Source organism: Pan paniscus, chromosome 2, assembly GCF_029289425.2.
Source record: "Pan paniscus chromosome 2, NHGRI_mPanPan1-v2.0_pri, whole genome shotgun sequence".
Lineage (NCBI taxonomy): Eukaryota > Metazoa > Chordata > Mammalia > Primates > Hominidae > Pan > Pan paniscus.
The window spans coordinates 193,805,214-193,829,232 of record NC_085926.1 but is presented as its reverse complement, the minus strand read 5'-3'; the positions used below and the strand labels follow the sequence as shown (position 1 = coordinate 193,829,232).

Sequence of the window (24,019 nt, the reverse complement as noted above, 5' to 3'; positions counted from 1 at the left end):
TAGTTAGTCCTGATGCTTCCTGAAGCAGGGCCCCTGGATTTGGCGTTGCTTTTTTGTGCCTCAGATTTTTTTTTTTTTTTTGAGGCAAGGTCTGGCTCTATTGCCCAGGCAGGAGTGCAGTGGTGTGGTCTCTACTCAGTGCAACCTCCACCTCCCAGGCTCAAGCGATCCTCCCAACTCGGCCTCCCGAGTAGCTGGGATTACAGGTGCGTGCCACCATGCTCTGCTAATTTTTCTATTTTTTTTGTAGAGACAGGGTTTTGCCGTGTTGCCCAGGCTGGTCCTGAACTTGGGAGCTCAAATGATTTGCCCTCCTCAGCCTCCAAAGTGCTGTGATCACAGGCATGAGTCACCACACTCGGTCTGTGCCTTAGACTTTAGAGTCGGAAAGCTGGATTTGAATCCTGGCTTCACTACTACCAGCTGTCTGGCACTGAACAAGTCACTTGGCCATGTAGAACCTCAGTTCTGCCACGTGTAAAATGGGGATATTATGTGTCTCCTTGGGTTGTCGTGGGGTTGGATGAGAAGAATGCGAAGTGCAGGGCCTTGCACAGTTGGGCTCTGTGAGTCTTAGCAATGGCCATGACTGAGGCAGCGTGAGGGAGACTGGGAGAAAACCTCCTCAGTTTCCTTCTCCCAAATCTGTTGTCTTCCCCACTTTCTTTCCTGAAGCCAGGCGACAGGGGGGTGGTCCTGGCCCAGCCTCCTGGCTCCCTGGGCAAGGGCTGCCATTACTGGCAGTGTTAGATAATTTAGTAGAAAGTTGCCCTGCCCACCTCGCAGGCAAGGGACCGCCACCCAAATCCACCCAGACTGGGCCTCGTGTAGGTTTCCGGAAGCCACCCCTTTCTCATTGCCCTACTGCGCTCTGGCCAAGTCCCTGGGGCCCATTGCTGGACAGTGTGAGCGCAGAAAGAGCCAGCCCTACACAGTTCCCGATGTGTCTGATCTTGCCATCTACCGTGAACTGTTTTGTTATTACATCCATTTTCTAGATGAGGGACAGTAACAAGGGCTGAGTGGCCCTGAGCCCTTGGGCTCCAAGCGCCCGCTGCCCAGGGGCTGCCTCCGTTTGGGCTGGGACATGGGTCTGTGGGCTGGGAACAGGGCCTGCAGGCTGCCCCGCCGCTGGGAATCAGAGCGCTGGGTTTTCTCCTTCTGGGGGGCGGGGGGTGGGGGGTGGGGGCAGGGAGGAGACGGCTCAAGTGCAGGAATGAAGGTCCGCTTGCCTGGGGCTGTTTCTGCCCAAGTCCTCATCAGGAACTGTCAGGCCTGAGACAAACCCTCCCTCCTTCAGGAGTGCTCCGTTGGCCCCGGGGAAAGAGAGGTGATGGTCCGGGTTTCTGGGCCTTTGGGGTGCCACGGTGAGATGAGGACTAGAACCCCAGCCTCACTGGAGTGACCCCAGAAACCTTCCAGTCCAACCTCCTCACTTCAACTGAGGTTGGAACAACTGAGACCGGGTGGAAGTGACTTTTACACTCGCACAGTGCAACGGTAGCTACTCGGAATGAGAGACCTGTTCCGGCGCTCCTCCATTGCGCCCCTCGACTCGGCGGGACTTCTTCACCCAGGGCGCCACCGCTCCTCGGCACCGCAGGAAGGCGCAGGCCGGGCCTGGGGGAGTGGGGGAGAGCGGGGTAGGGCCCCGGAGGCTGGGGGAGGAGCGGGGGGAGGAGCGATGAGGCCGGGCCCTTTAAGAGGGCGGGCCGACTCCCCCCCACCCCCCACCCCGGGGCGGCGCAGGCGCAGGCGGGCTCGGGGCGCTCGGCAGGAGGGACGGCGGGCGGGCGCTCACCTGCGGGGGCCGGCGCGGGGCGGGCGCCCGGCGGGCCGACGTTGACGCCCGGAGGCGAGGGCGGGGAGGCGGGCGCGGGACTCGGGGGCGGCCCGGGGCGGGAGGGGAGGGCCGGGGCGGGCGGTGTGAGCGGGCGCCGAGGGCAGCACCATCTGGAGGGGTGGGAGCGCGCGGCCTGTGGGGGGCAAGCGAGTGCGCTGGGCCGAGCCGGTCGGGGGCCCCCGGCGGGTCGCGCAGGAGGAGGGCGGCGGGCTAAGCCCTGCGCTGCCGGAGCAGCAGCCGCAGCGCGTAGGGGTTCTCAGCTGGGGCCCGCAGCAGCTCCGCGGGCTGAAGCTCGGCGTGGAGGAGCGGGGCGGGGTGGGCCCGGCGGTGCAGGAGGAGGGCGGGGTGGGCCCGGGGCTGCAGGAGCGCGGCGGCCGCGGCCACGAGCCCAGCCGGGGGGTGGTGTGGGGGCCGCCGGACGGCGCGGGCTGGGGGCGCCCGCCGTGGTGGACGGGCTCGGCGGGCTGGCCTGTGGCGCAGGAGGAGGGGCTGGGGCCCCGCGGGCAGCACCAGGAGAAGGGCGGAGGCAGCCCCGCAGTGCAGGAGCGCGGCGAGGCCCGGGCCGGGGTGCAGGAGCGCGGGGAGGGGAGCCCGCGGAGGCTGCTGCAGCAGCCCGAACCGGCGTCCGAGTCCGGGGAAGGCCCCCGCGAGCGCAGGGAGGGGCCGGAAAGTTCCGGCGAACTGGGGGAGCGGCAGTGGGAGAGCGTCGGGCGGGAGGCGGTGGTCCTGGGAGCGGCCCCGGCGCCCCGAAGCCGCCCCGAGCTGGTGGGGAGGGCCCGGCCGGTGGGGCCCCGGGGGCCTGCGGGGGAGGGGCGCCTGGGGGTGCAAGAGGCGAATTGGCTGCCCGGGGTGCAGGAGGGACAGGTGGTGCGGGCTGTCCAGGAAACCTACCTGAACGGGAAGGAGCCCCAGGAGGGAGAGGGACCCGGCGAGGGGCTCAGGACCCGGAGGCGCCGGCGGAGGAGGAGGTGGTGACTGGCAGGCCCGGGCCCCACGGTACCTCCGGGGCTGAAGGGGACGCAGGACGTAGGGGCATGGGGAGTCGGGCGCAGAAGAGTGCGGGGAACCGGTGAGCTCTGGGAGCCACTGCCTGAGGGCAGGCCGCGGCCGGCGGGAACCTCTTCTGCCATCTCAGCCTGGGCGTCGCTGAAGCTGTGTCTGCGGGGAGGCAGCGGAAGGCGGCAGGTAAGGAAGCCCGGTCCTGTTAGCTGGAGTCGATGTGCTGGGAAGTGAGAGGCTGCAGGTCCCTGGCGAGAGCGTAGTCTCCACACTGCCCTCGTTCTCTTGGCCTTTCATCCCTGGAGGGAGGAAGCAGTGCAGTTTTCAGCGGCAAGGCAGGACCTCTCCCCCGCCAGTACTGTGTATGGTAATTGGAGTGATAGGGCATCTTCTTAGAGTCTAGGCAGCAGGCGGGACGTCTGGGTGGCTGCCAGGTCTGTGCAGAGGGAAGAGAGGGGTAGCCCCAGGGAGGAGCTGCAGGACGGTCCCCCCTCCACCTGCCCCCCAATGGCAGTAGGGGTGCCTCCATGCTATATGCTCTGCATGGTGCAGTCAACACACAAGTTCTCAAAACACGTCCCACAGAAGGGAAGAGGGCAGCGTGGGATTAACAGAACCTTATCTTGTAACCCTGTTGGTCACGTGAGCTGAGATGAGTGTGACAGCTAGTGGCTTGGGTACGGCACGAGCCTGGCCCGCTCCTGCCACGCCGTCCTGTCACAGCTGATTTACCCTGAGGGCCCAGAGCCAAGGATGATGAGTGGGCGGAAGGAGGGAGAGCAACTGGTGAGCCCTCTCGTCTCTGGGTGGGACTTCACGACCCCAGCGTTAGAGGGGCGGGAGAGGAGGGTGCACTTGCACCCCAGGGCTCTGGGCTGCCTCTGTGGCCCCACCCTGGGGAGGTTTGCAGATGGGCCGCTGTGGTATCATGGGCTCTGCACCTGTCAGGACAGGAGCTCCCAGCCCAGTCTAGAGGTAGGGCTTGTAGGGGCCAAGGGTGGGGGCTGTATTTGGCTTGTTGACTCCCTCGTGGCCTGAGTGCCAGACCTACTCATTCCGCCTCGTGCCCCCAGGGGGCTGGGCGGGCTGCTTGTGGGCCTTACTCTCCTAGAGCTGTTCGCCTCTTACCTGGCACTGTCAGGTTCTTGCTTCCCCTGCCCCTGGGTGGGGATGGGTGCAGGGTTGCTGCTTGCCCAGGGCCTTAGCTAGAGGACCCCCCGTCTGCCCCAGCCCGAGGTGTGGCTCTGAGTCAGATGGACCCAGGCCCCTGTCCCGAACCAGACTGGGTGCTCTCCTCTGGGGGCAGAGGGAGTGGTGCTGGAGGTAGCAGCTGCTGGAGGTAGCAGCTGCTGGAGGAGCCGGTTAGCCCGCTCCTCATACAAACTCAAACCCGCCTGTCAGCTTCATCCCCTGCCTGTCGCGCTGCCACCCAAACACTCATGCACCGGAAGTTCAGCTGCTGTGCCCACGGTGCCTGACGCTTCTGGAATGGCCAGAGTGGCTCTCACTGTCTGGCTTCAGTGGAGAGAACGGTCTGTTTTAAACACATACACACAATCTTCACCTACTTATTTCAGGTCGGCGTTTTTGAACTTGTGGTAGATGAATGGGAGAAAGGCCTTGGCATCACACAGATTGCTTTTGATCTGGTTATATCGCTTACAAGCTGTGTAACTTCCTTGGGCAACATAATGTCTTTAGGTTTCAGTTTCTTGGTGTCTGCGGTGGGCCAGGACTTCCCCTGCAGTGTCGTGAGTAAAGAAACCTCAGGCCCTTTGGAGCCCCGGCAGATGCTGGGGAGGAAGGGTCAGACTGGTCCCTCTGGCCCCTGAGCCCGGGATTAGCCCCCACCTTGTGCTTCGTCTAGAAGATGCCGTGTTTCTTTTTGTTTTAAATAACAGTTTTATTGAGATATACTGACGTCTGGTAAACTGAGCATATTTAAAACACACAATTTAATAAGTTGTGGCCTGTGTATATACCCGTGAAACCACCCCCACCTTCAAGATAGTGAACATCCCCCTTATTCCTCTGTCCCCAGAAGTTTTCTTGTGGAACCCCTCCATCCCCCGCTCCTCTGCCATCCCCTACCCCAGGTGACAGGCTGGTCTACTTTCTGTCACTGTGTCTGAGTTTGCAGCATTTACTGTAAACGGAATCGCGTCTTTCATTCAACAGAAGTATTTTGGAGTTTGTCCAGGTGGTTGCGCGTATCAACAGTCATTGTACACGTGTGCCAGAGTCTGTTTATCCATTGACCTGTTGATGGGTTTTCAGAGAAAGCTGCTGTGAACGTGTTTGTTAGTCTTTGTGTGGATGTACGCTTTTATTTATCTTAGGTAAATCCCTAGGACTGGAATGGCTGGCTCATGTGGTAGGTACACATTTAACCTTTAAGAAACTGCCAGACTGTTTTCCAAAGTGGTTGTACATTTTATATACTCACCCACTGTGTATGAGAGTTCTGGTTTGTCCATGTCTTTGATATGTCCACATCTCGATGTGGTCAGTCTCTAATTTAGACACTCTCATGTCTGTAGTGGTATCTCATTACAATTTTAATTTGTATTTCCTTAATGACTCATGTTGTCAGGCATCTTCTCATGTGCTCGTTTGCCATACGTATGTCTTTGGTGCCGTGTCTGTTCAGATCGTTTGCCCATTTTTAATTGTGTGGGGTTTTTCGTGTTGAGTTCTGAAGAGTTCTTGATATATTCTGGATATAAGCCTTTTATCAGGTATGTGATTTACAAATCTTTTTTCCAGCTTGTGGCTTTGTATTTTGATCCTCTTAACAATGTCTTCTAAAAAATTCTCATGATCAGTAGCGCAAAATGCTGTGTTTTTGAAGAGAAGTTTTAAATTTTGATTAATTTACTAATTTGTTACTTTGTGGATTGCATTTTTGGTGTCATGTCCAAGAAATCTTTGCCTGACCCAAAGTCCCAACAGTTTTCCCCTGTATTTTCTTGTAGACATTTTATAGTTTTGGGCTTTACATTGAGATCTAGGATTCATTTGGGGTTAATTTTTGTTACGTGGTGCAAAGTATGAATCAATGTCCAGTTTTTTGCATGTAGAGATCTAATTGATCTAGTAGCACCATTTATTAAAAAGATGTATCTCTCCACTGAATTGCCTTTGAATCTTTGTCAAAAATCAATTGCTGGCTGGGCACGGTGGCTCACTCCTCCAATCCCAGTGCTTTGGGAGGCTGAGGTGGGCGGATCACGAGGTCAGGAGTTCAAGGCCAAGCTGGTGAACGTAGTGGAACCCTGTCTCTACTAAAAATACAAAAAATTAGCCAGGCGTGGTGGCGGGCACCTGTAATCCCAGCTACTCAGGAGGCCGAGTCAGGAGAATCGCATGAACCCGGGAGGCGGAGGTTGCAGTGAGCCAAGATTGCGCCACTGCATTCCAGCCCGGGCGACAGTGTGAGACTCCATCTCAAAAAGAAAAAGAAAAAAATCAATTGTTTGTGTGTGTCTAATTCTGGATTCTGTTTTGTTCCATTGATCTATTTGTCTGTCTTTATCCCAGTATCACACTATCTTGATTACTGTGGGTTTATAAACTATAGTAAGTCTTGAAATGAGGGTAAGATCTCAAACTTGGTTTTGTCTTTTCAAAATTGCTTTAGCTATTCTGGGTTCTTTGTACTTCCATATACATTTTAGAATTAGTTAGTCAATTTCTACAAAAAAGCCTGCTGGGATTTTGATTGGGATTATGATCAATTTGGGGAGAATTGATCGGTTAGCAGTATTGAGCCTTCTGACCATGAACAGTGTATATCTCTGTATTTGTCTAGGTTTTGTTTACTATCTCTCAGCAGTGTTTTGTAGTTTTTGGTATATCAGTCTTTTCCATCTTTTATTGAACATATCCTTAAATAGTACCTATTTTTATGCTATTGTAAATGATACTGGTTTTTCCTGGTAGTATTGGTTTTTTATTTTTAAAAACTTTTAATTTTGGTAAAATATACATAATATACTGCCATTGTAACCATCTGCAGTGGTGGTAAATACATTCATACTGTTGCACAGCCGTCACCAGCATCCATCTCCAGGACTTTTCTCATCTTGTGAAACTGAAACCGCACCTATTAAACAGTAACTTCCCATTCCCTCCTCTCTCAGCCCCTGAGAACCACCATTTTACCTTCTGACTCTATGAATTTGGCTCCTGTAGGTGCCTCATAGAAGTAGAATTTTACAGTGTTTGTTCTTTTGTGCCTGGCTTATTTCACCTCGGCCTAGCGTATTCAAGGTTCATTTACATTGCAGCATAAGTCAGAATTTTCTTCTTTTTAAAGGGTAAATAATATTCTATTGTATGAATATACCACTTTTTGTTTATCCGTTTACTTGGATTGCTTTCACCTTTTTTTTTTTTTTTTAAAGACAAGTTCTCACTCACTCTGTCTCCCAGGCCGGAGAGCAGTGGTGTGATCATGGCTCACTGCAACCTCGACTTCCTGGGCTCAGGTGATCCTCCCACCTCAGCCTCCTGGGTAGCTGGGACTACAGGTGTGTACCACCATGCCTGGCTAATTTTTTTTTTTTGGAATTTTCTGTAGAGACGGGATTTTGGCATGTTGCCCAGGCTGGTTTCCAACTCCTGGCCTCAAGCGGCTTTCACCTTTTGGCTGTTGTCAGTAATGCTGTTATGAGATGGTACCGTTGTTTAAACTTTACTTTCCAGTTGTTTGTTGCTAGTATATGTAAATACCATTGATTTTGTATTTTGAGCTTGAATCCTGCAGTCTTGCTAAATTGACTTATTCTAGTAAGCTTTTTTGTAACTTCCTTTGGATTTTCTACATAGGGCGACATGTCATCTGCTAATAAACAGTTTTACTTCCTCCTTTCTGATCTTTATGCCTGTTGCTTCTTTTTCTTGCCTGATTGCCCTGGCTGGATCCTGTGGTATAATGTTACTGTTTTTTTGAGATGGAGTTTCATGCTTGTCGCCCAGGCTGGAGTGCAGTGGCACAATCTTGGCTCACTGCAACCTCTGCCTCCTGGGTTCAAGCGATTCTCCTGCCTCAGCCTCCTGAGCAGCTGGGATTACAGGCACCCACCACCACAACCGGCTAATTTTTGTATCCTTAGTAGAGATGGGGTTTCACTATGTTGGCCAGGCTGGTCCCAAACTCCTGACCTCAGGTGACCTGCCCGCCTCGGCCTCCCAAAGTCCTGGGATTATGGGGGTGGGCCACCAAGCCCAGCCTCATCTAATATAATGTTGAATAGAAGGGTAGATACCTTGTTTCTGATCTTCCAGGGGATGCATTTAGTCTCTCACCATTAAGAGTGGTGTTAGCTGGCCGGGTGCAGTGACTCACGCCTGTAATCCCAGTACTTTGGGAGGCCGAGATGTGCAGATCACGAGGTCAGGAGATTGAGACCATCCTGGCTAACATGGTGAAACCCCGCCTCCACTAAAAATACAAAAAATTAGCTGGGTGTGGTGGCACATGCCTGTAGTCCCAGCTACTTGGGAGGCTGAGGTGGGAGAATTGCTTGAACCTGGGAGGTGGAGGTTGCAGTAAGCCGAGATGGCGCCACTGCATTCCGACTCTGTCGCAAAAGAAAAAAAAAAAGTGGTGTTAGCTGGCCGGGTGCGGTGGCTCACGCCTGTAATCCCAGTACTTTGGGAGGCCGAGGTGGGTGGATCACCTGAGGTCACGAGTTCAAGACCAGCCTGGGCAACATGGTGAAACCTTGTCTCTACCCAGAATACAAAAATTAGCCGGGTGTGATGGTATGCTCATGTAATTCCAGCTACTTGGGAGGCCGAGGCACAAGAATCGCTTGAACCCAGGAGGTGGAGGTTGCAGCGAGCCGAGATTGCGCCACTGCACTCCACTCTGGGCGACAGAGCAAAACTGTCTCACAAGACAAAACAAAACAAAAAAAAGTGGTATTAGCTATAGGTTTTTCATATCTGACCTTTACCAGGTTGCAAAAAGCTCTCTTTTATTCCTGCTTTGCTGAGAGGTTTTTTTTTTTTTAATGTTTGTTTTTTTTTTGAGACGGAGTCTTGCTCTGTTGCCCAGGCTGGAGTGCAGTGGTGCAATCTCGGCTCACTGCAACTTCTGCCTCCTGGGTTCAAGCAATTGTCCTGCCTCAGCCTCCTGAGTAGCTGGGGTTACAGGCACATGCCACCACACCTGGCTAACTTTTGTATTTTTAGTAGAGATGGGGTTTCACCATGTTGGCCAGGCTGGTCATGAACTCCTGACCTCAAGTGATTCGCCCACCTCGGCCTCCCACAGTGCTGGGATTACAGGCGTGAGCCCCCACGCCCGGCCCTTACTGTCTCTTAAATAACTTTTCAGTAATCCCCTGTATTTTAGCATTGCCCTTCTGACACTCACCTCTTCTTCCAGAGGTTTCCGGGGCTGCCAGTTCCTGGGCTTTTGAGGATTGCAGGCGGTCAGTCAAGTGTCTCTCACGCTGGGATTTGTGATTTTCTTGGGTCAGCTCTCAACTGCCACCAGCCCATCTGCTTTCCAGCTTCCAAAGTTCTGTGGTGGTCTTTCCTCTACCATTCTCCCCCTCCCTAGGGGCCTATGGCATTCAAAACATCCTTTTTTAATTGTTGTTCTGGTGAGGTTTCAGGAAGGAGTGACACTGTGCGGAATCTACTGTTTTTTCCTGGAACCCCTGTCCCTTCTTCAGACTTCCTCACAGAATCCACGCATTCACTCAGCGTCAGCGAATGACATGGTATCCACTCAGCGAGTCCGATGTGGGTCATAAGACTTCCGCGAGGACCTCCATGGGCCCGCATCCTTGGGCCAAGCAGTACAGTTGTGAATGGGCTGAATGCTGGCTTTACCTTTTCCTCTCTGGGTGCTCTTGGCCACCTCTCCAGAGCTTGTTTCCATATTTGTAAAGTGGGGATAATCTGGAGTAGTAAGGCAGGTTTTTGGTCACACTCTCAGTGAAGAGCTGGTGCATAGTGTCTTCCTGAGGACCCAGGCTATGACTTCTGCCCCTTCATATTCTCCCAGAAACCAGCATCGGGTGGGCATGTGGGGTGCATGGTGGGTGTCTAAGGAAGGTGAGAGGGGAGGGAGGTTTTCCTAGTCCCTCTCCTCCTCCTCAGCAGTTGTACCTCCTGGGCGCCCCAGCTGGATGTAACAACATTGGACTCTTCTGTTTCCCTCTGTCCCCTGTATACTGTGTCTGCCAACATTGGACTCCTCTGTTTCTCTCTGTCCCCTGTATACTGTGTCTGCCAATGAAGCAGGGCCTCTTCTCTGGTCCCCTGACCTTGGCAGGGCTCTCCCCCTACCCTGTGGCCAGAAGAGAGTCACCCTTCCGCTAACATTTGCCCTCCCCCAGATCCTGAGCCTCCATGAGCCTCCATTCCCGATGACAGCTTCCTGGTACCTTGGACCAGGCACGCCCCTTCCCCTTTGAGGGTCCCGGGCTCTTCAGGGTCAGATGGTGAGCAGGGTCCAGTGGGATTTAAGGTGTATGTCTTGAAGCACCAGACATTTCTCTGGCTCCCAGGCTCTCCTGGGCCCTGCGGCCTGCTCTAGGTGACATGTTCCCAGCTCCTGGGTCTTGGTGTAGACATGGTCCTGAGGGGATGAGCAGTGTATCTTGTAGACTGAATGTTCACTTCCCAGCTCTGGCATTTCCTCTCCACTCCTTCTTTCCACACTCCACCTCCAGGGCCAACAATAGGCCCCTTCAGCTCTGGACTCTTGCGTAGGGCTTGGGGGTGGGGTATGGCCTGAGCTGGCAGCAGGCAGGATGACGAGCCGGGCAGCCTCTGCCCAGCCCTGGAAGAGCTCTCTCTGGGAGTGGCTAGCTGCTGGGAGCTAGACCGTATCCTTCCCTCTGGGCCCCCGTGCCGTGACAGTGCATGGGCAGGACAGGCAACGAGAGGCAGCTCTCTGCGGCACTCGTGTCCTGGCCTCGGCACCTGGGCACGTGTGGCGTGCATGGGAGTGAGACCCAGACAGCTGCAGCAATGTGTCCTCCGCCACCCACTGCTGCCGGTGTCTGTGTTGGGGAGTGATGGTCCAGGAGCACATGAGGGCCCTCAGTGTACTGTCTCTTTGTGTCGGCGTTGACACTCCGGTCTTCAGCTGGCGGAGCATGAAACGGTTTCACAGTACTTTCAAGACTTGATACAGATGGATGCTCTTGTCTCCACGAGTCAGCCCCACCAAGTCCAGTCAGCCTCAGGTTCAGTGTGGACTGGGTCACGCTGTTTAGTCAGATCCTCACCCCTCCTCTCTCAAGTGACATTCCCTTCTCCACTGGAGTTGGAGGGAACGAGGCATAGCAGGGCCCTGTCTGGTGTGTCTGCCTCTGCCTCTGTGCTCTGCCCTCCCACCCTGGCACCTGCCTGTTCCCCTCCTCTCTCTCAGTGAGCTGGGATCCTGACAGACCCAGGCCCCCTTCCCATCACCCTGTGTGGCACCCGCGCCCCAGCACCCCTCCGCAGTCCGATGAGAAGGCACCTTCCTTAAGACCAATGTCAGGCTCTCCCTCTGCCTGAGGGAGTGGCTGAGTTGTTCTGGTTCTGAGATGGCTTTGGGGGACTGAGTTGCTTAGTGGGTCTGGGGTCGGAGTGGTTGTGATGACATGGACAGCCCCTCTTCCCAGAAAGGTGCTGGCGTCTCTGAATTAGAAATCATGGGGGGAGGCAAAGCCGGGGCTGGGAGAGGGCAACCAGGCTTGTTCCTGGCACCCACTGGGAAAGCAACCTGGCAGCAGCTCACGGGGGAAGAAGCAGCCACCGTTCTCCAGTGTTCCTCACAAAGACTGAGTCCTTCTCAGCAGACACACCCAGGGCCCCTGCCAGGTTCTCCCTTCAGGGCGACAGATGTGGACAGATGGTTCCCTTACCATGTACAGACCACAGCAGAGGTGTACAGACCGCTCCTTCAGCACAATTATGTGCTGATACAAAGAGTTACAGGAATAGTGACCCTTTAAGGATAGGAACGTGATGGATAATTTAAACTTTTTAAAATTCTTGGCCGGGCGCAGTGGCTCACGCCTATAATCTCAGCCCTGTGGGCGGCTGAGGTGGGCGGATCATGAGGTCAGGAGATTGAGTCCATCCTGGCCAACAGGGTGAAACCCCGTCTCAGCTCTACTAAAAATATAAAAATTAGCTGGGCGTGGTGGCGCACACTTGTAATCTCAGCTACTTGGGAGGCTGAGGCAGGAGAATTGCTTAAACCCGGGAGACAGAGGTTGCAGTCAGCCGAGATCGCGCCATGGCACTCCAGCCTGGCAACAGAGCAAGACTCCATCTCAAAAAAAAAAAAATTATTTTGGCTATTTTTCACATGTATTATTGTGTAGTTTTACTACTCATGTTTTCAAGCATCCCTCCAACAAAACAGCAGAGATAACCATTTGTGGCTAGGAAATGGGAATTTACAGAAGAGATGGCATTTGACTTGGATCTTGAGGAGTGTGTGGGAGTTTATCATGTAGACACAGTAGAAGTGTCACAGACAAAAAATAGCTCAGACATTAAAATTATTTTTTTATTATTTATTTATTGAGATGGAGTCTCTCTGTCGCCCAGGCTGGAGTGCAGTGGTACGATCTTGGCTCACTGCAACCTCCGCCTCCCGGGTTCACGCCATTCTCCTGCCTCAGCCTCCCGAGTAGCTGGGACTGCAGGTGCCCGCCACCACGCCCGGCTAATTTTTATATTTTTTAGTAGAGATGGGGTTTCACCATATTGGCCAGGCTGGTCTCGAACTCCTGACCTCAGGTGATCCGCCTGCCTCGGCCTCCCAAAGTGCTGGGATTACAGACGTGAGCCACCGGGCCCAGCCGCAGACATTAAAATTAAAGGGCATCCGGACATGGTGGCTGGTGCTTGTCATCCCAGCTACTCAGGAGGCTGAGGTGGGAGGGTCACTTGAGCCCAGGAGTTCAAAATTAAAATGAGCCATGGTCACACCACTGCACTCCAGCCTGGGCAACAGAGCAAGACCCAGTCTCTTAAAAACAAAAAACAAGAAGAACCCCAGAGTATGTCTAGGGAAGGGCAAACACTTGGCTTGGCTGGGACATAGAGACATTTGAAGGGAATGCTAAGAGAGAGAGGTGGGGAACTAGGTGAGGAGTGCAGCCCAGAGGGCGTGCGTGCCAGCCGGGATTGGGCCCTCGAGGACTGAGGGAAGGGCCCACAGTAACAGCAGGCAGCCAGGTGCCGTGCTGGACTTTTCATGACAGTTTTATGATGGGGATTCCATTTATCTCCTCTTTACAGATGAGGAAATTGAGGCGTAGAGGTTGTTTGCTCAAAAGTTGCCCAGCTGGAGCGTGATGGAGTCAGGATTTCAGCCCCCATCTGCCTGACTCCTGATCTCATTGTCACCGTTGGGAGGAAGTCTGAGGCGGTTGAAGCAGCCCGACCGGTGTGTCTGGTGGAGAAGGTGGAGGACAGAGGAGGAGTCTTGGTTGGGGGTCCGTGGTGGGGTGTGGTTTCTACCTCGGGTGGCTGGTGTTGGCTTGTGATGTTTTCAGCAGGATACAGGAGCGCAGAAGCAGAGTTTAAGGGGTGATGCTGAGCCCAGTTTGGATATGCAATGTGTGGTACCTGTGCAGCCTCCTGGTGGAGCTGCCCTGTAAATGTCTGGAAATGCAGGTCTGGAGCCACAGGAATTCAGGAATGGAGATAGCACAAGGTGGTAATAGGAGTCCCTGGAGGCATAGGTGACCCCAGGGAGCAGAGCATCAGTGGAGAATAGAAGGAAACATGAGTTCAAAAGTCTTAGGAAATACCAATAGTTAAGAAGCTGGGGGCGGGGGGTGGGGGGGGTGGGCAGGCGCAGTGGCTCATGCCTGTAATCCCAGCACTTTGAGAGAGCAAGGCTGGTAGAATGCTTGAGCCCAGGAGTTTGAGACCAACCTGGGCAACATGACAAAACCTCATCTCTACAAAAAATACAAAAATTAGCTGGGTGTGATAGTGCACGCCTGTAACCCCAGCTACTCAGGAGATGGAGGCAGGAGGATTGCTTGAGCCTGCGAGGCAGAGGTTGCAGTGAGCCAAGATCGCACCACTGCACTCCAGTCTAGGGCACAGTGAGACCCTATCTCAAACAAACAAACAAAAAACATGTGGGGGTGAAGAGGCTTCAGGGCTGGACCATGGGCCTAGCACTGCTAGCAGACACAGCCTTGCCTGCCCTCAGGACCTCAGCTGCCAGGCCCCCCTGGGAGGGAGTGGGCCCCCGTGTCCTGGAGATGGAGAGAGTATGGACAGTCATGGCGTGTGTCTGAATCACTCCCTTTTCTTTCTTGGGCCCTGGCCAGCCTCCTCCCCAGACCAGTGTGATGTCAGGCCCAGCCGACCTGAAGGTGCAGGGTTGCCTGGTGCAGGTTCCTCTGGGATGAGGTTCTGAGGGCACCCAGCCTGGCCTTGCTCCAGAAGCTTGGGCTCTGCGCACAGAGGGGTGAGTTAAGGCTGACTAAATTTGGTGGGGCTGACATGTGGAAGCAAGATAATCCTCTGGCTGGGGGAGGAGCTGTAAGCCCCCCTCTCCTCTTCAGTATGTTCTTTTTTCCTTCAGGGCTTGGAGAAGAGGGAGGTGGAGGTGGGAGAGGGCCGGCTGGGAGGTAGGGTTGGCGTATATTCCTGAGAATACGGTAGATTGTTTTGGAAAAATCCTCTTGGCCGGAAATTGCCTGTCATGTCTGCGCCTTGGTGTGGATTTGTCACTTCGCATGCAGTTGGAGAGGCTGGAGAGGGGAATGGACAGCAGAGCTGGGCTGGTTTCCAGCCTCTTGTTTCCTTTAGCTCTGCAGAGTGGAGATATAAAGAGACAAGTGAAGAGCAGAGGGGGTGTACACGTGGGGTGGATTCTCGAACTCCTAGAGGTAGTTTAGATCCTGTGGATGTCTTACGATAGGATGGTACTAGGACGCAAGAGATTTACAGGGGGAGGTGAGGCAGGGAGAAAGCAGGAAAGGGCAGTGGTTTGGATCAGATCCTTTATCCAGCCAGGGCAAGAAGGGAGGGGCCTGGTATTTTCTGCCTTGCCTTCTACAGTCTCCCGGCTTTGCAGCTACTCCCAAGACTAGTATGTGCCTTTAGCTGCAGTAAGATGCCGAAGAGCTTCTGTACAGCATAGAAGCAGGCGTTCGGGGGCCTCGCCGGCAGTCATCCACCTACCCTGGTGTGCTTGGGGTGTGGAAGGGGCTGTGTGAGGAGAGTGGGCCGTAGAGGGAGCCTCACCTAGTGCCCTCCCAGGGTCTGGCTCAGCCTTGACGCTGCGTGGGGAGGAGAGGTCACAGCATCTGTCTCTCCTCTGCCCCAACCCAGGGAAGGTGCCCTGAGCTCAGCCCTAAATACCTGGTACTAAAGAGTCAGTGGCTGCTTCAGATGCCACCAGAATGAGAAGCGGTGCCTTGGGGCCCCGGGGGAGAGGAAGAGCCTCTGCCCTGGGACTTCCTGTGCCGGCGATGGCCTCGCGCCAGTGCTGGGCGCGGCACCCCCGCGTGGGCCTGTGTTGGGCGGCTTTTGAGCAGGAGTCCGGGCCCTCGTGTCACCGCTCTGAAGTCAAGGAGGTCAGTGCGTGCCCAGCGTACCCAGCGCACAGAGCGTGCGGCGTTGCGGGAGTGGCGCGCGGGGAACCGGCCGCGGGGGGCCTCGGGGCGGGGGCGTGGCCTGCGCGGGAGGCGGGCGCTGGGAGGCGGCGCGGAGCCGGCTGAGCGCAGGGCCGAGCTGCGGGGCAGGTGGGCGCCCGGCGTTCTGGGATCAGAGTGGCCGCCGGGGCAGGCTGGGGGCGGGGTGGGCTGCAGCCCCGGGCTGCCTCGGAGGAGGGGGTCTCAGATGGAGTCGGACGGAGGCCCCTCTGCTGTGGGCTTCTCGGATGGCCCCTTACCGTGAATACGGGGGACTCGTGAATCCCCAAGGCCCCAGTTGGTGGCTCTGGGGCCCTGGAGGCGGGCTGAGGGCTGAGTGGAGCCCGGTTCCGCGGCCGGCGAAGGCAGAGCCCCGGCTCTCGGTGGGGGTCAGCCCGGGGCTGGCACAGCTGGCTCACTGGGAGAGGGTGGGAGCCGCGCCGCGGAGAGGAGGAACGGAGCTGGGACGGGCTGCAGGAGGGAATGGCCGCAGGCCGGCAGGAGGAGGGGCGCGACCACCCGGCCGCCGGCCGATGGCGGATGAGGCTATGGGGGCTGAGACGCAGTAGCGGCCCTGCGCTTCTGGAGGATGCTCGAGGCCCGGCCCCCCAGGACGCAGGGCAGTGACGCTGCCGGTGCCGCTGCGGGGCGGGGGCTGCGGGCGCTGCTTCTCTCCCTGACCGCAGCCGCTGGGATCTGGGGCTCCATGGGGGAGAGGTCTGCTTACCAGCGCCTGGCTGGGGGCGAGGAGGGACCGCAGGTAATGGGGAAGGCTAGGGGATAGCCAGATACCTGGGCCCCAGACCCCTTCGTCTGCTGTGAGCCGGGCTCAGCCCTGCCCCCTGCAGCAGCCTCAGGAGTGAGAGTGTCTGCTCCTGGGCCAGGGGACAGAGAGCGGTGTGTTTATGTGGGTGTGGCGGTGGTGACTTAGTGATGCTGGCATCTGCCTGTGTGTGCATGGATCCCCTGGGACCCCAAAAAGCTGCCCGTTGGGCTTTCTTCCATGCCCCAAGGGAGTCCAGGAAGTACTGCTAGGATTGGGGTTCAGTCTTTTAGGAGAACTGAGTCTGTGTGTCCTGGACATTCCCGTTTACTAGCCTTCTGAATATGAATATCAAGCCAGATGTCCTTGTTTGCTTTTGAAAATATGGTCACTGTGTTGATGGATGTGGTAGCTTCCCTTCCCCTTGGAGAGAAAGCACTTCCTCTCCCGACCGGCAGAGGGCAGTAGCTGACAGGAGAAAGGGGGACTCGGTAGGAGCGTTGGGGCTTAAGGTCGGGCTGTTTTCCTGGGCGAGGAGAAAGGGGGCCGGGCCGGGCGCGGTGGCTCACGCCTGTCATCTCAGCACTTTGGGAGGCCGAGGCGGGCAGATCACCTGAGACGAGGGCGCTGAGGTCAGGAATTCGGGACCAGCCTGGCCAACATGGCGGAAAAAAAAAATAGCTGGGCATGGTGGCGGGTGCCTGTAATCCCAGCTACTCGGGAGGCTGAGGCAGGAGAATCACTTGAACCCGGGATCGCGCCGCTGCACTCAAGCCTGGGCGATAGAGCAAGACTCTCAAAAAAAAAAAAAAAAAAAAAAGAGGGGGCTTCCAGGAGCCGGCCTGGCGCTGACCCACACATACTTTGCTTCTTCCCGCAGCTGGATTACTGGGCCAGTTACAGGTCTTGTTCTTACTGGACATCCAAGGTCAGGCATGGGGTTCTGGTGACTTTGAGACACATATTTCTGGGGATGCTAGAGTTTTTAATCTGGCCATTCTGATCCAGCAGACCCATTTTGAAATAGAGGGAATAACCCTGCTTAAATTGTTCCCCGGCCCCCGGTCCCTGGGTCTCCTTCCAGGTGTGCTTGGTGCCAGGGTAAGGCTGTAGGCTTCTCTGATGCAAGGGCACAGTCAGCCAAGGTTTGGGGAAAAGTCAGCTCCAGTGTAACGTAGGCCTGATCTTGTCCACCTGACCTCAGCCCCCACTCCGTCCACACCTGCCATCTCCACAAGCTTTGTGGGCTGGATGGCAGGGGGATGAGGAAGAGGGACTGAAGTTGGGGGTGTCCTTCTCCCCACCTCCTGGAGTTAGACCAGGAAATGGCTGTCCCTTTCGGCATCATCAGGGAGGTCAAGTGCTGGGAGAGGCCCTGGGAAGGGAGCCTGGGATGCTGAGTCCCCAAAGCCCTGCTCCCCAGCTGCCCACCCCTCCAGCCAGCTGAGGCTCCCTGAGCTGGTGGCCAGCTGGACAGGGACAAGAGAGCAGTGTGCAAGAAACAGGGGCTCCCTAGGCATGGCTCAGCAGGGAGGGGGGGTGCCTGGGGAGCTGGAGAGGGCTTCCTGCAGCTGTCAGGTGTGTCTGGGGGCCGTAGCGAGGGGGGTGTAAGAGCAGCTGGCACCCTTTGAGGAGGGCCAGAGAGATCATTTGTCAGTTCTAGAAACATGAGGGCCCCACGGGGGCTTGATGGAGTGTCTCTAGGCCCCTTAATCTGAGGCTGTGGCCTGTGTCAGGGGTGTTATACAGGAGTCATCCTACAGCTTTGGGGTGGGGGCGTCCCAGCAGGAGTCTCAGGGCATATTTGTTTGTTTTGGGCGGGTTTGGGAACTTGGCCACCTGGTCTGAGTAGGAGGCACCCTGGGTGTTTGGGCAGCAGACAGGGCCACCCCAGGGGAGGGGGTGAGGATCCTCACCCCACCCTACCCTTGCTCTTGGCTGGACTGCCCCACTCTGGCAGGCTGCCGGCCTCCTATTTCCGTCGGGCACCAGGGTAACAGGGCCACATTAGGGTCTGAGCCAGGAGACACCCAGCCAAGGCTGGGACTCGGGGGTGGGGGAGGGTCTCTGAAGAGTCATCGCAGGGCCCGGCAGAGCCTCTGGGGTCCAAGCCTCCCACTCAGGCTGTGTGTTAGTCCCCACGTCCCCACACAGTCCATGAGGGAGTCCACAGCCCTGCTTCATACGTGCTGTTTGAGTCACATAGCCCCCACCCTAAAGTCCCAGGAGTTGTCTGCAACTGTGAGGGCTGGGGTAGAAGCCAGAGACAGGAGCTTTGTGTATGGGGAGGCAGGGGGGCCAGCGCGGGTGGCTGGGAGGAAGAGTCCCCCCCATTCCTGCCGCCCTCTTGGCAGTGATTCAGAAAGGTCCTTTTTCAGCCAGTGTCAGAGCTGCTCAGCTGGGGAGGGAGGGAGAGAGGGAGAGAGAGAGGCAGGCAAGAGGGAGGGCGGGCAGGCGGGCAGTTGGGTGGGGAAGCCGGGGAGTAGGGCTGGACTGTGACCACTGCCCTGGAGAGAAGACAGAAACAGGACAGAGGATCCCGGCTGCAGCCAGTGTGAGGAAAGCTCCTCTGCTCCCTGCCAGACCGGCCAGCTGTGGAAACCCAGCAGGGCTTGCAGCAGAGCGGAGGGGCCCACCCCGTTCTTCCTCATTTCCCACCCCTGGTGTGGGATTTGGGGGGCTCCTGGGCAGAGTGCGAAGCTCCGGAGCCGAGGCCACTGGATCCCCAGTGACTGCTCGGGGGGGGGGGGGGGTCCCGCTGCGTGGAGATGCCGGCAGCACGTCGGTTCCCTGGCCTGGAGCTCTCCTTCCCTCTCCTGGCCAGACTGCGGCGACGCCTGTACACAGTGAGTGGGGGGCAGGGGCTGGACTGCTGGGGACTGGTTGGGCTCCTCAGCACCAGCACTTGACTGAGAGGCAGAAAGCAAGACTGGGAGCGGCTGAGGGACCCCGCCAGTGAGGCCTTGACGGGGAGTCCGGGCCAAGTGGCCTCTCCTGCGGCTGCTGCATTCCTTCTTGGCCTGTGTGTTTGCACGCCGGCCACAGAGTAGTGACGGACACAGGTGTGCAGACTCCGCGAGGTGCGGGGGCCAGGACCATGCAGAATTGGAGAGTGTTTGAACTCTGGAGGAGCTGCAGCCATGCCCTGTGCTGCACAAAGAACCTTGGGCCGGAGGGGGACTTAGAGGGGAGGCGGACCCCTGCGGAGTCACCCTGGACTGAGACCCTGACCGCTTGCCTCACCAGCATCCCGGAGTTCCTTCCCGTCCTCCCACATGCATCCCCTGTGCAGTGTGCGCTGTTGCTGGGTCAGGGAGCATGGAGTGCACAGCTGAACAGAGGTGCATTAGCTGGTGTTTCAGGGAGAGGGAACAGGCCAGGCTGTGCTTTCTGAAGAGCTTCAGGGGAGGGGCCTCTGGGTCTCCCCCAGCCCTGACCACCCCGGGCATGGCTTTGAGCTGTTTTCAGGAGCCTAGAGGAGGGGGCCTGGATCCTTGGGAGTTGGTGGTGGGAAGAAGAAGAGGGGCCCTGGAGACTGCTCTCCCTGCGGGAGACTAGGAGCCTCCATCCTGAGGCTGAGCCCTGGAGGGGGGGTCACTTTGCTCCAGGGACAGGGCAGCGGTGGCCGTGGCCGGGTGGAAAGGAGACGCTGCCTAGGCCCGTGACTCCTAGTGCGCCTCTGGGCTTGCTTCCGGAAAGCCACGACGCCTGGTCCTCTTAAACCCCACGCCTCTTGTTTTGTAAACAGATGATTTTGTTGAGGATAAATGAATACAGCTTAATACTTAGAACTGTTCCTCGCATATAGTAAGTGCAGTTGAAGTGTTAGATTTTATTTTATTTTGAGATGGAGTTTTGCTCTTGTTGCCCAGGCTGGAGTGCAATGGCACGATCTTCGCTCACCACAGCCTCCGCCTCCCGGGTTCAAGTGATTCTCCTGCCTCAGCCTCCTGAGTAGCTGGGATTACAGGCATGTGCCACCAGGCCCGGCTAATTTTCTATTTTCAGTAGAGATGGGGTTTCTCCATGTTGGTCAGGCTGGTCTCGAACTCAGGTGATCCGCCCACCTCAGCCTAAGTGCTGGGATTACAGCTGTGAGCCACTGTGCTTGGCCTAGATGTTATTTTTATTGTTACTTGTCTTAAATAAAGTTAATAGAAATATATAACCTGTTATATTAACATGTTAACCTGTGTACAGTGAAACAAGCAACACAGTGGGAACTCTAATATAAAGAGACATAAGAGGAAGGTAATAATATTTTATGTATCCTAATACGTTAGTAACCTAGACAATGTAGTGAGGAGTCAGATCCTGAGACCTCAGGTGGAAACACCGTGAAGGCAGCATCTGCAAGTGCTGACCGAGAGGGGAGTTTTGAAATAATGAGAGGGGGTTGCCTTCACTGACATTTTTGCAAATAGTGGGCTTCTGCTATGTTCTGAATAAAGCAGAGTCCATTTTCCCTTAAGTTTACACAGTAGTTTCATTCCAGGAAAATTTATTTTATATTAAAACTGTAAGGCCAGGAGCAGTGGCTCCCCAGCACTTTGGGAGGCCAGGGCAGGTGGATCACTTGAGCTCAGGAGTTCGAGACCAGCCTGGCCAACATGGAGGAACCCTGTCTCTACTAAAAATACAAAAATTAGCCGGGCGCCTGTGATCCCAGCTTCTCGGGAGGCTGAGGCGGGAGAATCACCTGAACCCGGGAGGCTGAGTTTGCAATGAGCCAAGATCATACCATTGTACTCCAGCCTGGGAGTCTCACTCTGTCTCAAAAAAAAAAAAAAAAAAAAAACCAAAAAACTATAAAAGTACTTTCTTATTTATATATAAAGTGGGATCATATTCTAGGTTTGCATGATCATAAACACCTTCATGCATTGAGTCGTGTGGGATTTGGGACAGTGTGGGAATGTCGTATGCATTGCAGGCTAGCTCACGCTCTTGTCCCCCAACCACCCACTGAATGTCACTAAGGCCCCCCAAATGTTGTGGCAACCAGAACTATCCCATAGGGGGCTGTGCAGCCTCATGAGAACCATTCCAGTAAAGGGTTACAGCTTTAAGTTTGGAAACCACCCAGCTGGCCCAGCTGCCTGGCCCGGTCGCCGAGGTGGAAGAGCCAGGATTTGAACTGAGGGTTTCTCATTCCCCTTTGTTACTCTTTGTACTTCCCTGAGCTGCCTGAAAAAGTCGGAACTGGCACTGTGTTGGCAGGGCCACTGGGAACTGTGGGGGCAGGAGGCTCACGCTGGGCCCAGGCTGTGTGTGCCTGCTTCTCAGTGCTGCTCACTGTGATGGGAGCTGGGGAGGAGGCCACCGCTGAGTGGGGGAGGGGGATGGCTTGGTCCCCAGCCGGGCAGCTGGCCTTTTTTTTTTTTTCTCGCCTGTTCCTCTTTGGGGATTGAGCATGGGTCCGGGGCTAGCCTGGCCACGCCCCCAGCTCTGACATACCTTACGCAGACAGGGTTGGGTTTGCTGTGCGGTGGGTCCGCTTGCTTAGCTTTGAGGGTGCCACCAGCTTCTTTATCTGGGCCCAGGAGAGTGTAGGTCAGAGGTCACTCTCCGGTACCACTGGCTGATTGCGGCCTGCAGTGTGCTTTGGCCAGCACGCTGTGTGTGCGTGTGCGTGCGTTTCAGATCTGAACTATTCAGCATTGTTAAAAAGTCAGGAGAAAGACAAATATTAAGTGACATCAGGGAACAGAGTGGTATGGTTAATGCGTGAATATTCGTGTAGGGACAACAGAGTCTGAAGCGTCCGCAGAAGACATCACTGGCAACTCCTGGGGAGCCGGGTGGCTGTGCAGCTGGGGAGGGAATGAGATTCGTGGCTCAGTGTGCCTTCTGAATATTTTACCACGTGCATATATTACCTTTTCCAAACTTCAATGGTGAGATTTCACATGTAAATTGAGATTTCTTTTATTTCTTGAAAAAATGGAAAGCTTTGACAACGCTGGGCCACAGTTTTTTCTGACAACCATTGATGGGATCTGAGCTCCCTGTTGACAGGGGTGTCTGCGAGCCCACCGCAGGCCCCACCCCTCCCTCCTGTCTTCCGCTTGCTGTGGCCCTGTAGGCGCTTGAGTGGTGGCCCGTGGAGTGGTCTTTGGCTTGTTAGGAGAGGCTGGGGTGGTCAGGCGCTGGGAGGAACTTAGCTTAGAGCTCATCTCACCCTGAGAGTTTTCTCCGCCACGTCTGAGGAGCCCATGGATGGGTCTCAGGGCACACTGCACCCTAGAGATGTTTATCAAATATTAGGAGTAAGAACACGTCGGTGTTCCCGGAGAGACCACTGTTAGTTTCTAAAAGATTTTCAAGGGCTTTCGACCCCTAGAAACTTAGAGCAGGAATATGAGCACAGGTTGATCTTGGGTCACTCAGTCACAGATCACATTTCGGGAGCAAGACCCTGACTCCTGACTCCAGGGCCAGGGCTGTATCTCTGCCGCCCTAATTGTGCCCTGTGGCTGGCAGGAATAGGGGACGTGGGTCCAGGCGGTACTCGGTAGCTTCCTTCGGGAGTCAGAAGGTGGTGTGAGCCTTTCCCGGTGGCCATGTAGTGGGATGAAGGTGAGCCCAGGTCACTCGGGCAGGCCCCTGTTGTCCCCCCACAACCCTTGTCCCTGAGCCACTCCTCCCCCCACAGAGGCTGGGAGGCGGCAGAATGCAGCCAGAGGAGGGCACAGGCTGGCTGCTGGAGCTGCTGTCCGAGGTGCAGCTGCAACAGTACTTCCTGCGGCTCCGAGACGACCTCAACGTCACCCGCCTGTCCCACTTTGAGTACGTCAAGAATGAGGACCTGGAGAAGATCGGCATGGGCCGGCCTGGTAGGTGGGATGTTGGCCTGGCTTGTCTTGCCCCGACCCTTTCCGTCCTCTGTCCTCAGGACCACTCGGTGCACGGGTGGCAGCTGAGAACTCTGTCTGTCCCAGAGCCCTGAGGGAGCAGGAGGGACATCAGTAGGTGCTGATGTGTGATGAGAACAGTTGGCAGTTGTAAAGGTGAATTGGAGTTTGAGGAGAGTGAGGCCTTCCCTAAAGCTGGCTACACAGGAGTCACTCCATGCCCCGTTGTGATTGTTCTCACGTAGAGTGTATGTCCTCCATTGCCCCTCCTTCATAAGCATCGAATTGAATCTGTTCTCATCATTCTGACTACCGGGGGGTCCATGGGCAGAGATCTGTAGGGAGAACACTAACTCTCAGATGGTTTGCTGATTCGTGCTCACGCTCTCTTTCTTGCTCTCTCACACGCACACACGCATGCACACGCACAGGCACACACACACGCATACACGCAGGCACACGTGCACACACGCATGCACACGCACAGGCATACACACACGCATACACGCAGGCACACGTGCACACACGCATGCACACGCACAGGCATACACACGCATACACGCAGGCACACGTGCACACGCATGCACACGCACAGGCATACACACACACGCAGGCACACGTGCGCACACGCATGCACACGCACAGGCATACACACGCATACACGCAGGCACACGTGCACACACGCATGCACACGCACAGGCATACACACGCATACACGCAGGCACACGTGCACACACGCATGCACATGTGTACGCACGCGCTCACACATGCCTGCGCACAGACACGCACACATACACGCACACGTGTGCACACACCCACATGCACACGCACACGCAAGGCATACACGCATGTGCACACGCACATATACACGCGCAGACGCACACACGTGCGCACACGCGTGTGCACACGCACGCACATACACACAGGTTTG

At 55.9% G+C, this 24,019-nt stretch overlaps 1 protein-coding gene across 24 annotated transcripts in view; it reads left to right on the top strand.

Moving 5' to 3' along the window:
- The first annotated feature begins 2,818 nt into the window (after positions 1–2,818).
- TNK2 (tyrosine kinase non receptor 2) overlaps positions 2,819–24,019 on the top strand; it is a 48,654-nt gene continuing 27,453 nt past the window's right edge. For 4 of the 24 annotated variants that reach the window (XM_057302008.2, XM_057302006.2, XM_057302004.2 and 1 more), the window contains exons 1-2: positions 2,825–3,028; positions 22,890–23,070. In XM_057302008.2, the coding sequence (XP_057157991.1) occupies positions 22,908–23,070 (163 nt within the window). In that variant the 5' untranslated portion in view covers positions 2,825–3,028; positions 22,890–22,907. Of the gene's footprint in view, positions 3,029–15,501; positions 15,583–15,941; positions 16,232–18,717; positions 19,081–22,717; positions 22,814–22,889; positions 23,071–24,019 lie in introns of those variants that run through there. The other 20 variants (XM_057302001.2, XM_034957950.3, XM_055111011.2 and 17 more) reach the window with 14 other exon arrangements.